The sequence below is a fragment of the Schistocerca nitens genome, chromosome 6 (assembly GCF_023898315.1).
Source record: "Schistocerca nitens isolate TAMUIC-IGC-003100 chromosome 6, iqSchNite1.1, whole genome shotgun sequence".
Lineage (NCBI taxonomy): Eukaryota > Metazoa > Arthropoda > Insecta > Orthoptera > Acrididae > Schistocerca > Schistocerca nitens.
Window position 1 is genome coordinate 421,950,044 of NC_064619.1, and position 13,835 is coordinate 421,963,878.

General features: G+C 40.9%; 1 protein-coding gene across 1 annotated transcript in view; it reads left to right on the forward strand.

Annotated features, from left to right (window-relative positions):
- The window catches only part of LOC126262284 (rho guanine nucleotide exchange factor 18), a 628,397-nt gene extending 616,823 nt beyond the window's left edge, over positions 1-11,574 (forward strand). Inside the window, exon 29 of the mRNA XM_049958802.1 lies at positions 10,295-11,574. Coding sequence (XP_049814759.1) covers positions 10,295-10,777 — 483 coding nt within the window. The 3' untranslated portion in view covers positions 10,778-11,574. The remainder of the gene's footprint in view (positions 1-10,294) is intronic.
- Positions 11,575-13,835: the final 2,261 nt, after the last annotated feature.

Here is a 13,835-nt window from a genome sequence, read left to right on the forward strand (position 1 = left end):
TTGTTGAGAACAAACTTTTTCAGTTTGTTTTCAAATTTTGCTTTCCTGTCTGCCAGACATTTTATATCTCTGGATAAGTGATCAAAAATTTTAGTTGCAGCATGGTGCCTCTGTTTTTGTGCTAAAGACAGCCTTAATGTGGAGTAATGAATGTCATTTTTTTCCTTCTGGTATTGTAATTATGATGTACCTCATTGTTCCTTTTGAACAGTAGTGGATTACTTACAATGAACTTCATGAGGAAATAAATATACTGTGAACCAGTAATCAGAATGCCCAACTTGTTAAACAGGTGCTACAAGGAGATCGTGGATGAGTACCACATATTATCCTTACATCTTGTTTTAGAGCTATGAACACTTCCTTTCTTAAAGATGAGTTACCCCCGAAAATTATTCCATATGACCTTATTGAATAAAGATATGCAAAATATGTCAACTTACTGATTTGTGTTTCCTCAAGATATTTAGTGATTCTAAGTGCAAATGTAGCGGATTTAAGTTGCATTAGGAGCTCCAAAATGTGCTTTTTCTACTTCAGATTCTTATCTGTATGGACACCTACAAATTTTGAAGTTTCCACCCTGTTTATTGTTTCCTCACTTTGTTACATTTATTATTGCTGTAGTACCCCAAGATGCGCAGAACTGAATGTATTGTCTTTTTAAGATTGAGCTGAGACCATTCACAGAAAACTAGTGGAGAATATTGTTTACCATTTCTTCTGTTTCTGTATGTATGCATGGTCTGGTTCTGCAAAAAGAACTATTTCCGCTTATTGTATATTAGACGGAAGATCATTTACATATATGAGGAACGATAGTGATCCTAATATTGAGCCTTGGGGAACCTCTATTTGTGATTTCTCCTTAGTCAGGATGGTGTCCCCAGACTATATTCGTTGAATCACTAAGTACAACGTTCAGCACTCTTTTGGTTTGATATGATATCATCCATTTGTTGGTTGTACCGTCAGTCCCATAAAACTTCAATTTCTGTAGAATAATGTGATTCACACAGGCAGGTGTTTTATGTAGTTCACAGAAAATACCAACCAGCACTATTTTATTATTTAATTCTTGTAAAATTTGGTGAGCAAACATGTAAATGGCAGTCTCAATAGAGCAATTCTTCTGAAACCCAAACTGCAATTTGCTGAGAATATTGTTGTTGCTAAGGTGAGAAACTTTTCTGAAATACACCTTCTCAAAAATTTTGGAAAATTGTCAGTGGTGATACAGGGCAGTAGTTATTCACATCCCTCTTGTCACCTTTCTTAAAGAGGGGTTTAACAATGGCTTATTTCAATCTCTCTGGAGAAATGCCTTGAGGTAGCGATGTATTACATTTTTCAGACAAGACTGGGCTTATTATATGGGAACAAATCTTAAGTACTATGTTCAAAGCACCATCAAAACCAGTTGAGCTTTTATTTATGAGAGAATGTGAGATTTTCTTAATTTCAGAAGAAGAAGTTGGTGATACTTCCAAGTGACTGAATTTTTTTAGAGTTACTTTCTCAATATACTGCTGCAATTTTTCCCCTCGTTTGTGTCTATACTTTCTGTCTTATTTAAGAAATGATTATTAAATATATCTGCTACCTGTGACTCTTCATTTAAAGCCCTATGTATGAGTAACATTGTGTGGTATCCGGTATGTACAGAGAGCAACATACGATAAAATATGAGATGATGAATCCATGGTGCAAGACCAAATCTGATTTGTGGATGTGGTGACACATCAAAAAGTTTGTCCTGATTTTGAAACTTCTGTGCCTAAACTTAAACTGCGTACTTCTGAGAGCAGCGGGACAAAGTGATTCACCAGATATCCAAGGGTACATTTAAAAATAGCAAATTGCCAGCACAGCAAAAATATTGCAGATTTGAACATGTCAGAGTTATTGTCTAGGGGAAGAATATTATTCAGTACTGTTAGGTGAAAATAAGTTATAAAGGTTCTAGCAAATTGGTAACAGGAGCTTGGCTTGTAGTAATACAATAAAGATTTGCTGTGGACCATCTTTTTTCACCTCGAATTCAGACATTTAAACCTGGTCTTCTGTTTTCACATTCTTGTCATTAAAAGTAAAATGCAATGAGTTACTACATATCTGTATTTCATACTATTTTTCTATTAAAATATAATTGAAATTTTGTGTTTCTGTTCGTATTGAAGCAAAAGAAATTGAAAAGTGAGTGTGTTTTAGTAATAATGATTGTAATATTCTATTTTGATACGAAAATAAGAAATCATAGGTTCATTTGAATTGTTTGTTATTTTTTGCCAATTCACTTTTTTATCAACAAAAATAATCAATTTTTGAAAATATAATATAATGGCAGGAGAACACACATAAAAAAGGTACAGTTTGCAAGCTTTCGGAGCAAGTGGCTCCTTCTCGTGGCAGAAGGGTTGAAGGGGATGGAAGAGGTCCAGTCCTTTTCCTTCACCCCTCTTCCATCCCACTTCAACCCTTTTGCCAGGAGGAGGAGCCACTGGCTCTGAAAGCTTGCAAACTATAATACGAGGGTGGTTTGGTGAAATCACCACGAGAGGTCAGCCCGAGTGCACTGAGTCATTCACGTGATATTCATTGGACTGTTACCTGTAAATATTTGACATGTCAGTGCTCTTGGAAGAGAGCTGTGGTGGCGATGTGGCTCTGTAGTTGTTCCCGCTTAGTGATTTGCGAAGATGGAAAAAAATAGAGATTCAAGCAGTGATTAAGTACTTCATAAAGAAAGGTATGAAAGCAAAGGACATTCATGCCTATTTCAAGAATACACTGGGAGACTCTGCTCCTTCGTATTCAACTGTTGCCAAGTGGACGAATGAATTTAAATTTGGTCAGGAGAGCTTAGATGATGATCTGCGCAGTTGTCAGCCAAGATGTGTCACTACTCCAGAAATCATTGCAAAAGTGCACAAAATCGTCATGGAGGATCACAGATTGAAAGAGTGTGAAATTGCTCACACTTGCCAGATTTCATCTGAAAGGGTATATGACATTTTAACTGAAGAATTAGAAATGAAAAAATTATCGGCAAGATGGGTGGTGCGACTCTTGACACTGGATCAAAAACGCATGAGAATGGACATATCAGAACAGCTTTTGGCCCATTTTAGGAGAAACAAATAAGATTTTTTGAGCCAGTTTATGACCACAGGCGAAACTTGGTTGCACTACTATCATCGGCGGCGGCGGGTGATACTAGTATCAGAGTTTTCATTCCTTTCCTGAGATTTCCTTTGTCATGGTTCAGGTGTGAAAATGTCTTTGATGGCTTAGTAGTCCAATCCTGGCATGGAACAAGCGACCACAGAAATTACAAATGTTGGAAGGTGGAGGACATGGCTGGGCCTGGAGGAGTTAACGTCTCTGGTGTTTGTCATTCTCCAGTCTTCGACGTTCCCACTCAAAGTTCTGAAGAGCATTTGAGGTAGTTGAGCACCAGAGACTGCGATCTTCTTCTAAGGTGGACCAGTTTCTTATACTGACCCTTATAGCATTTAAGAGGGGCACCTCGCGGCCTTTTACCTGTTGTGGAAGTCTGTCATCTCTCATCCACTGGACATGCCCAACCCGTCTTAGTTGGTGCCCAATAATGAGAGCTTCTAAACAATTCATTTTCGCTTTCTCAAGAACGGTGGTATTCGATATAATGTCATCCCATTTCATGTTCATGATGTATCTTAGCTTCTGTTGGTTGAAGCGTTCTAGTTTCTTCAGATCATTGTGATATAATGTTCAGGTTTCGCAACCATAGAGCAGTGTTGAGATGACAACAGCTTTATACACCATCAATTTGGTGTATAGTGTTAGGTCTTTATTCAGGAAGACATATGTTCTGAGACGACCAAACGCTACATGAGCAGCACGTATTTTGTTCTCCATGTCTTTTTCAGATGAGCAATTAGATGACAATATGCTTCCTAGATACAGGAAACTATCCACTTTTTCCAAGGGTGTATCAGAAATGGACGTGCTGAAATCAGGCAGGGAAGAGCCAGGAGCTTGTGCGAGCACCTTTGTCTTTTGAATATTGATGGAAAGACCAAATCGTTTGTATACCTTGCTGAAACAATTAAATAATCCTCCATCGAACCTGTACTTTGGTTCTACCCCAGCGTTGTTCACTGATGTATCATAAAGCATAGCTGACAGGTACAAGGCAAATAATGTTGGTGCAAGAACACATCCTTGTTTGAGCCCACTCCTTATTGGGAATTCATTAGATGTTTCATTCTGGCAGATGACCTGTCCACTCATGTCATCATGGAGAGCTTTAATCAAGTCAACAAAATGTTCAGGGCAGCCGAAACATTTTAAGACCATCTACATGGCTCCTCTAGAAACTGTATCAAAGGAAAGGCCTTTTCTAGGTCATAAAAAGCTAATAGTAAAGGATTTTGTTGTTCTCTGCACTTCTCCTGCAGTTGTCTTGCACAGAAAATCATAACAATCGTCCCTCTTGAAGGGCTAAACCAGCATCGAGGTTCAGGAAGCACAGTCTCTGAAAGTGTCACACTGGAACCAGGCTGGGAATCCACACCCAGAAAGTAACTCCTTATACTGCGGATGAAAACCAAAGAAGAATGAAATAAAACAATAAAGTGGTAGCCAAGATCTCAGGAATTCTTTTTATTCCAGGATTACCAGTTTCAGCAGAACTAAAGCCCTTCATCGGAGCTTGTGCTTGTATGTGATGGAGACACTTAACATTTATAATGTCATCTCTCTTGGATGCCTATGCGCTACTCACAACAATTTTGTAAGGCTTGCGTGTTATAGGCAACCATTAATATCACCATTGTTTGCCTTGATGTTGTAACCTGTATGTGTCCTAAGATCCGATGATGGTGGCTTTAGTTTTGCCGAAACCAGTAATCGTGGAATAAAAAGAATTCCTGTGATCTTGGCTACCAGTTTATTGTTTTACAAGCATCTAGACGGCTCCCACATGAGCACAATGGGCTCCCTACAAAGAAGAATGAAATGATAATGACCATAGGAACGTGGAATGTCAGGACCCTCCTGGACGTGAACAGTGACAGGCCAGAGAGAAGAACCGCTCTTATCAGCCATGAACTAGCTAGGTTAAATATAGATTTAGCTGCCTTGAGTGAGACTATACTATCAGGTGAAGGACACATAAGTGAGACAAGTGCACTACTATACCCCAAAAGACAAAACAACAGTCAAAGCAGTGGAAACATGCTGAATCTCTGCCACCAGAGAAAGCAAAGACAATTCCTTCGGTGAGGAAGGTCATGGTATCAGTGTTCTGGGATGCGAAGGGGATTCTGTTTGTAGATTATCTCCCCACTGGGTAAACAATTACTGGAGAATACTATGCTAACCTCCTATACAAATTGCAACAAAAGATATGTGAAAAAAGGCCAGGTTTAGCAAGGAAGAAAGTCACCTTCCATCAAGCAATGTGTGCCCGCACACATATGCTGTCACCTTGGCAAAATTACATGAACTTAGATATGAATTGTTGACACACCTGCCTTATTCACCTAATATGGCTCCGTCAGACTTCCATCTCTTCCCAAAACTGAAACTTTTCCTTGGTGGACGAAGATTCACTTCAAACGAAGAGAAACTCATTTTCGAGATGGGATCAAAGCACTGGAACATCATTGGACCAAGTGCATTAATCTGCAAGGAGACTACATTGAAAAATAAAAAAAAAACTTTCAGTGATGTAAGTAATTTTTTTCTATTCCATTGCGAAAACTTTTCACAAACCACCCTCGTACCTTTTATAGGTGTGTGTTCCTGCTGCTATTTACTTGTTTCTTTTCTGTTTTTATACTTGTCCCTTATTTATTGTAGTTGTTTGTTTTCTATTATATTACCTGTCAAGAAACGTCTCATTTGTTGGTCTTATCCACCATTATTCAACAACAGGCCCAGTCCCAATTTTTGTTAGTTTTCACATGTTCCCTGCCTATTTTTGCGCATCTTTATGCCCTCTATTTAAAAAATTTCAGTCTGTCAGGGAGGAGGGTAACTACACTCCTGGAAATTGAAATAAGAACACCGTGAATTCATTGTCCCAGGAAGGGGAAACTTTATTGACACATTCCTGGGGTCAGATACATCACATGATCACACTGACAGAACCACAGGCACATAGACACAGGCAACAGAGCATGCACAATGTCGGCACTAGTACAGTGTATATCCACCTTTCGCAGCAATGCAGGCTGCTATTCTCCCATGGAGACGATCGTAGAGATACTGGATGTAGTCCTGTGGAACGGCTTGCCATGCCATTTCCACCTGGCGCCTCAGTTGGACCAGCGTTCGTGCTGGACGTGCAGACCGCGTGAGACGACGCTTCATCCAGTCCCAAACATGCTCAATGGGGGACAGATCCGGAGATCTTGCTGGCCAGGGTAGTTGACTTACACCTTCTAGAGCACGTTGGGTGGCACGGGATACATGCGGACGTGCATTGTCCTGTTGGAACAGCAAGTTCCCTTGCCGGTCTAGGAATGGTAGAACGATGGGTTCGATGACGGTTTGGATGTACCGTGCACTATTCAGTGTCCCCTCGACGATCACCAGTGGTGTACGGCCAGTGTAGGAGATCGCTCCCCACACCATGATGCCGGGTGTTGGCCCTGTGTGCCTCGGTCGTATGCAGTCCTGATTGTGGCGCTCACCTGCACGGCGCCAAACACGCATACGACCATCATTGGCAACAAGGCAGAAGCGACTCTCATCGCTGAAGACGACACGTCTCCATTCGTCCCTCCATTCACGCCTGTCGCGACACCACTGGAGGCGGGCTGCACGATGTTGGGGCGTGAGCGGAAGACGGCCTAACGGTGTGCGGGACCGTAGCCCAGCTTCATGGAGACGGTTGCGAATGGTCCTCGCCGATACCCCAGGAGCAACAGTGTCCCTAATTTGCTGGGAAGTGGCGGTGCGGTCCCCTACGGCACTGCGTAGGATCCTACGGTCTTGGCGTGCATCCGTGCGTCGCTGCGGTCCGGTCCCAGGTCGACGGGCACGTGCACCTTCCGCCGACCACTGGCAACAACATCGATGTACTGTGGAGACCTCACGCCCCACGTGTTGAGCAATTCGGCGGTACGTCCACCCGGCCTCCCGCATGCCCACTATACGCCCTCGCTCAAAGTCCGTCAACTGCACATACGGTTCACGTCCACGCTGTCGCGGCATGCTACCAGTGTTAAAGACTGCGATGGAGCTCCGTATGCCACGGCAAACTGGCTGACACTGACGGCGGCGGTGCACAAATGCTGCGCAGCTAGCGCCATTCGACGGCCAACACCGCGGTTCCTGGTGTGTCCGCTGTGCCGTGCGTGTGATCATTGCTTGTACAGCCCTCTCGCAGTGTCCGGAGCAAGTATGGTGGGTCTGACACACCGGTGTCAATGTGTTCTTTTTTCCATTTCCAGGAGTGTATATCATGAACCAGAACTCCACCAACGAACTTTCACAGTTTGTTCGGAAATATTTTTTGAGTATTTTGGGATAAGGGACCCACAGAATCTGGCACCTCATTACAGTTATTGCAGTTTGTTTAGTTTCTTGATCCAGTGGCTTCCTATCTGTACTGCACTGGAAATAGTGCACAACAATGCAAATGTCGACAGTATGCACTGTGTTTATTGTTTCCATTTGCTCACGTTACCTGCTGTTGACCAACAGTAATGCCCTCCTTACTCTGTTTTCCTCAAGTTTGCATTCAGTCCTGCTCAGTTCTGTCTAGGGGTTTGCTTTCTTTCTTTCTTCGTTCTCTCTCTCTCTCTCTCTTTTGCATTGTGCTTTATACACAGCAGTAATATGGATAGGTTTACTGATGAAGAGTTGGTGACATGCAGCTCATGTAGGGCTTCACTGAAAGCAATTGAAGAGCAGAATGGCGACATTATTGCTGAACTGTTCCTGCAATGATGGCAATCATGTCACAGTACTTTTACTTCTGTACATAGGATCCTACAAGAAACTGGATCCTTGCATGTTACTGGCTGAGATATGCTAGAACACCAGCATTAAAAAGAATGTGTTACAAGTGATCAGTGAGAATTCTTCCTGTAGTGGTTGGCACTTTGCACAGCCTCTGTTTTGAGAGACTTTTGTGAACAACAATTACACTCATATCCTTCACAGAAGGTTCAATCATTGCCACCAGCGGACTTCCCATTTCGAATGATGTTTGCAAATTGTTTCCTGTCAGTGTACAGAAAACCCCAATTTTCCTGCTTTTATGTTGTTTAAATGAGGCTATGTTTACAAGAGAGGGCACATTCAGCAGTAGGAAGAGCCATATGTGGGATGACACAGATCCACACACAGTGGTATGTCAATCCTGTTAACAGTTGTTCGCTGTGTATGTGTGGGTATTGTAAATGATTTTTGTAAAAGGACCTTATCTTACCTATTTCAAACAAAAAATCAACCACCTGCCAAAACGGGACTTTAGGATGGTTTCATTCAAAAGTAATCACCACATGCATTTAGGCATGTATCCCACAGGGAGACAAGATGGACGATTCCTGTTTGGTGAACACGATTGTCAGCTGACAGATCCATAACTGCGTCCACTCCTGCTCTTCCTTATCTGACAGGAACCGACATCCATTCTTGCCATTCTTAAGGCTGCCAAAGATGTGAAAATCACGTGGTGAAAGATCAAGGCTGTTGCAGGCCAACCAAATTGTTGAATTATAGCCTGTGTCTGATTGGCAGTGTGGATGGTTGGGGGGGGGGGGGGGGGGCTGTTTAACAGTTACTGTGATGTGTCTTCATAGTGCTGCGCGTTGATTGTGGTTTCACACTCAAGAAATCACTGAACGGAGGGCCCCTGCAGTCAAAAGTGGTGGTCATCATGGCATTATGTGGCGCCACCATTTCAATCCTGAGGGCAAATGACAAAGCCCATAGTGGAAACATTCCGCAACTGCCCAGTCAAAGAAATCCAAAGCTGTTCATAAAAGTTCCAGTAAGGTCATAATGCTCTTCTTCTTTGACTGCAGGGCCCCTCTGCTCATCGACTTCCTTGACTGTGGAGCAACAATCAATGTACAATGCTATAAAGACACTTTTCACAAACAGTGACACACCAGAAAGTCAAAATGTCCAGGAATGGTGTGGACTGAGACCTTCTTGCATGATAAGCCCCGGCCCCACACTGCCAGTTGGAGAAAGGCTATGCTTCAGCAATTTGGTCGGGAAACATTGCAACGTCCTCAATATATTGCGTGTATTTCACTGTGTTATTTTCACATGAAGAAAGACATGCATGAAGTTCAGTTTCAGTCAGACGAGGAAGTGCAAGAGTGGGTGCAGTTGTGGATCCATCAGCATCCAAGTGTGTGAAACAGGAATTGATCGTCTTGTCTCCCAGTGGGATAAATGTCTTAACACATTCGGCAATTACTTTTGAATAGAACCATTCCATGATTTCATTGTGGCGGGTTGCTCATTTTTCATTTTATAGCCCCTTATACTTCCTGTCACACTGAACCAAGTTGTTCCTAGATGATGTCCCACTGGATGTCGGCACACTTTGCACTTGATGTTAGGAACCACTTTGAACTACAATTTGGATGACAGTAGATTGATTGCTTTGTGTCCTTTTCCATGACCAGCTCAGTGACCAGACATGGTACCATTGGGCTACTTCTTCTGCGTGCATGTAAAGAGTTTAGTTTTAAAAAACTCTGGTCAGTACTTGAAAGGACATGGTTACTAGTATTATTGCAGCTGTGGAAGCAGTATGCCAAACTCGTGGTAGTATTTAGCTTGTAAGACAATCAATGGTGCATCACTGTATGCTAAGTTGTGACCATCGTAGTCGACAATTTGAACAATACCTGTTAGTTCTGCATTTGTTACATGCTGTACTGTACATTGACAGAACAGATTGAACATATGGTGATAAAAGTGTGTGTGTTTCATCTGAGGGTTTTGCATTTCTTTGTGGTGTTTCGCATTACTTTGTGTTGTGTTTTGTATATTTTGGTTATTGCATATTACAGGCTTCTTTACTGTTACAAAGCAAGGGTGACTGCAGTAACAGACTAAATAATTCCATTATTTCTCTTACTAGCTGCCAGAGACAATTCGTCCCTTATACCAAAGTACCCAGAAGTTATTCTGAACAACTTCTTGAAAGTTTGTCGGTTCACAGTTTTATTTAATCATACTATATCATTAGTACAGTACATTGTTTTACTTTCCATGTACACGTCAATTGACAGGTTATTGTTACTCTAACAGTGTAATGGTGTGATAATTTCAGGTGAAGCAACAACTTCCATATAAACTGGCCACAAAGCTGGGTGGTAGCAGCAGTGGCACTGGCAACAGTAATAGTAGCAGCAGTTCCAGTTCTTCTGTTGTGCAACAAATTCTGCCTTACAAACTGAGCCAAGGGCAGTCACCGACGTCTTCCGCAACAGAAAGCACTAGTGGTAGGAGAGGTTCAGGATATCGTCGCTTGGGCTCTGGCAGCTTCAGTCCCCCCTCGAGAACTGCAGCAGCAGATGAGACTGCGGCACCATCACCACATAGCCATGTGCGCACCGGCAGTAGTCCTGCTTCTATGCAGAGTGAGCTACCATCTCCGCCACCTGTCGAAAGTGGGATGTCTCGGAGATCTGCAGGAGGACTGGATCGCACTCACAATCACCCTGTAAACAGAGTTGGAAGCCCTGGTCCTGAGTCTGCACCACAGTCTGCGTCGAGCCGACGGTCTGCCGACGAAGAAGTTATATACTTCTGACAAGGAGATACACACACGTGACATCATTCACGTGTCTGGGACAAGTTGAAGTCACTTCTTCGAGCTGTTGGTTGTGTTAGTGGTTGTTTACCGTTTACACTCGGTGATGCTTGAGCTATAATGCTAAAGAGAAGCAGTCTCTGGAAAAGCAGGTGATTTCCTTGAAGGATCAGCTAATTTGCAATTGACACCTGTAGAAATAAACCATGTATATTATCTGAGGAAAATCTGAATGTTCCTGAGAGATACTAGCAAGGAAAGGCCACCTTAGCAAAAGATCGTGATTGTTATTCCAAGATATTAAAAGTTATAGAGCTTTGGTTCTATATTTTTATAGAGACTAGATGTCGTTGTTTCACTTGCCAGTTCATTGTCCAGATGCACTGTAGTGTAGCCAAAAGACAGACAGTGCATTTGTTACCAAAGCACTCGGGTATTGTGGAAGGATTGCCTCATTTGCAGATGTATAATGTTTATGTCCCTTTGAAATAAGTGGCTAGTAATTATGTTACATAACAATGCAACATGTAAATAAACCGTAGTAATTTCAGATGACACTACTTACTTTCAAAGCCTGATACTACTCAAATAAGCAAGTTTCATACAGTTGAAATGTCTTTGCGATTGTATATATGGACATAATATGTCAGCCACTACACACAAAGCAGAACATAAGTAAGGCATTTAAATGTATCTGTAGTGTATAGTCATTTGTTTAGTGGTTAAACATAGCCATCAGCTGTTCTCTGCAATTGGAAATCAATTTCCTCCCACGATATATAAACTGTTCTCCTTCTCTTTTGTTTTTGAGTGAGCAGGCACAAAAATGAAACTTACCTTGCTACAATATCTTTTATTACACTCTAAAAATTTAGTTTTTTTTCTTTTTTGGGGATTGGGGAGGGGGGGGCGGTGGGGGGGGGGGGGTGGATGCGTGGCAACGTCTTGCTTACATATACTGTTGGCATTTGGAAATTTAGAATAATTCTGGTCTTGGCAAAGTGATGTAAATTTATTCATTGATAATTTTTTTTTTTTTTTTTTTTTTTTTTTACAAGAAAAGAATTCAAGAACTTTGCATTCAGGATGTTGCTTGTGCTTTATTTGAATGTCCTAAAAAATGTAACAACCACGTCAAATATCTCATAACTATGTGACAGTGCCTCATCATGAGGTGTATTATTCTTATCTGGTGTGCATTTTCTTTTGCCCAACATCTGACCATGAATGATTAAGTTGGCTGGCTTTGTTAACATTATTGATATATTAATCATGGTTTCCTATTAGCATGAGTTGTTACCAATCCTCCTTTCATCCTCATTTCTCACACCAGAGATTTCTAGAAGCCTGTTGCTTTAAAAATAATGGGACCAGGGCTTTAACACAGAGCTTTGCCTTCAGCAGGGAACAGTCAACCAACTAATTCAACTGAGCTTCAACCACAGCTGCCCAGCTCATAGCTTCATCCTCCATGGCTTTTTCTCCTGCACTTCCCAGTTCCATGCAGCATTGCCCATGGGAGGCCAAGAACAGTATTCAAGCCTTGCTCTGGAGACATTATTAATGCATCAGAAAGTTTAATTACATGGAATGCTTTGATAAAGAATTGAAATTTCATTTCGATTCTAATACATTTTTGTAAAGTTAATGTAATAGTGTTCTCTAAAAATTCCTTTGTCAGTGCATTTAAATATTGCAGAGTGTATACTTCGTTATCTCAGCGCACGAAGATATATACTTAAGTTTTCCTTGTAGTTTTATCTTACCATTTCCCATTGTTATTACAAAATTTGCCCAGTAAAATTAAATTTCTTAGATTATTACCTGGCATTTGTGAACTCCATGATTAAGTACAAAAATTTTAGTGGTTCTTGTGTCATGATCAACATATTAAAAAATCATGTAGACTCACGAATATGGTTGGTGCAGTTTCAAATCATTCTTTTATGTCTCTCAGTTCAGATATTGACTTTTTTGGTGAAAAATGGCTTACCACAAAATAGTTGTGAACATTAGCTTCTGATGTAAGAATGTTAAATCTTGAGAACTTACCTACTCAAATGAGATTACAGTGCCCATGTTTTCTTAGTTTTGTACTGATACTAGTCATAGGTTTGTTATCTCATTTAATTTCAGGACACACATCCACTTGGCTATCATGGTTTTATTATTGCGACATAGTGTCTGTCCATTCAAAATACACCAACATTTCACATATAGAACATGTTTTTGTTTTCTTCTTGTACAGTGCAAACTTTCTTTGATTGTCACAATCTACTTTACTGAACTATCTTTTTTTAATTGTACGATAATATACTTACGTTCCAAACTGGAACAGTCAGGTTAAATACGTCATAACTATGTGACAATGCCTCAGAATGAGACATGTTGTTCTTATTCCACAACCATAAATTAACTTCTCACCATATTCTTCTGTCCATCTACCTTCTGATCAAGAATTAATTAAGTATGATACCTCTGTTAACTGAATCACTGACAATTTCCTATTAATGTCAGTACCTACTCGTCCTTACTGTAGTCTCATTTCAAACTCCTACTGATTTCGAAAAAAATGGCACCATTGCAGTAGCTAACAGGTTAGTAACTCAGCTGCCTTTGCTTTGGTTTGATGATTTCTTCTATTGAACATTGTTGGAACTTGGCTAGCATCTGTTACCTTTTATTTATTATTTATATACAGGTTATGCTCAGCTGTATTGGATAAATCTGTGGAATTTTGTTTTAGTATACAATCTCTCCTTTTTTAGTTTGCTTATTACTTTAATTTGTGTTTTCAATCCATGGCACTATCATTCTTTCTTTGAAGACACAGCTTCTTTTGTTTGCTGTATTACTGGTTCCCTATCAGTTTTGGTATTCCTAACCGAATTTGAAATAATAATATAACTCTTAATACTTTTTCAGGAACAGATAGATGACTGAAACCAATACATGCAAGGACATTATATACTCTAGTGAAACATTAGTCATTACTGTGGGTCTTGACTGAGCTAGGATTAACTGTTGCATATGTTTAAAATGTGGGGGGAGCGGGGGG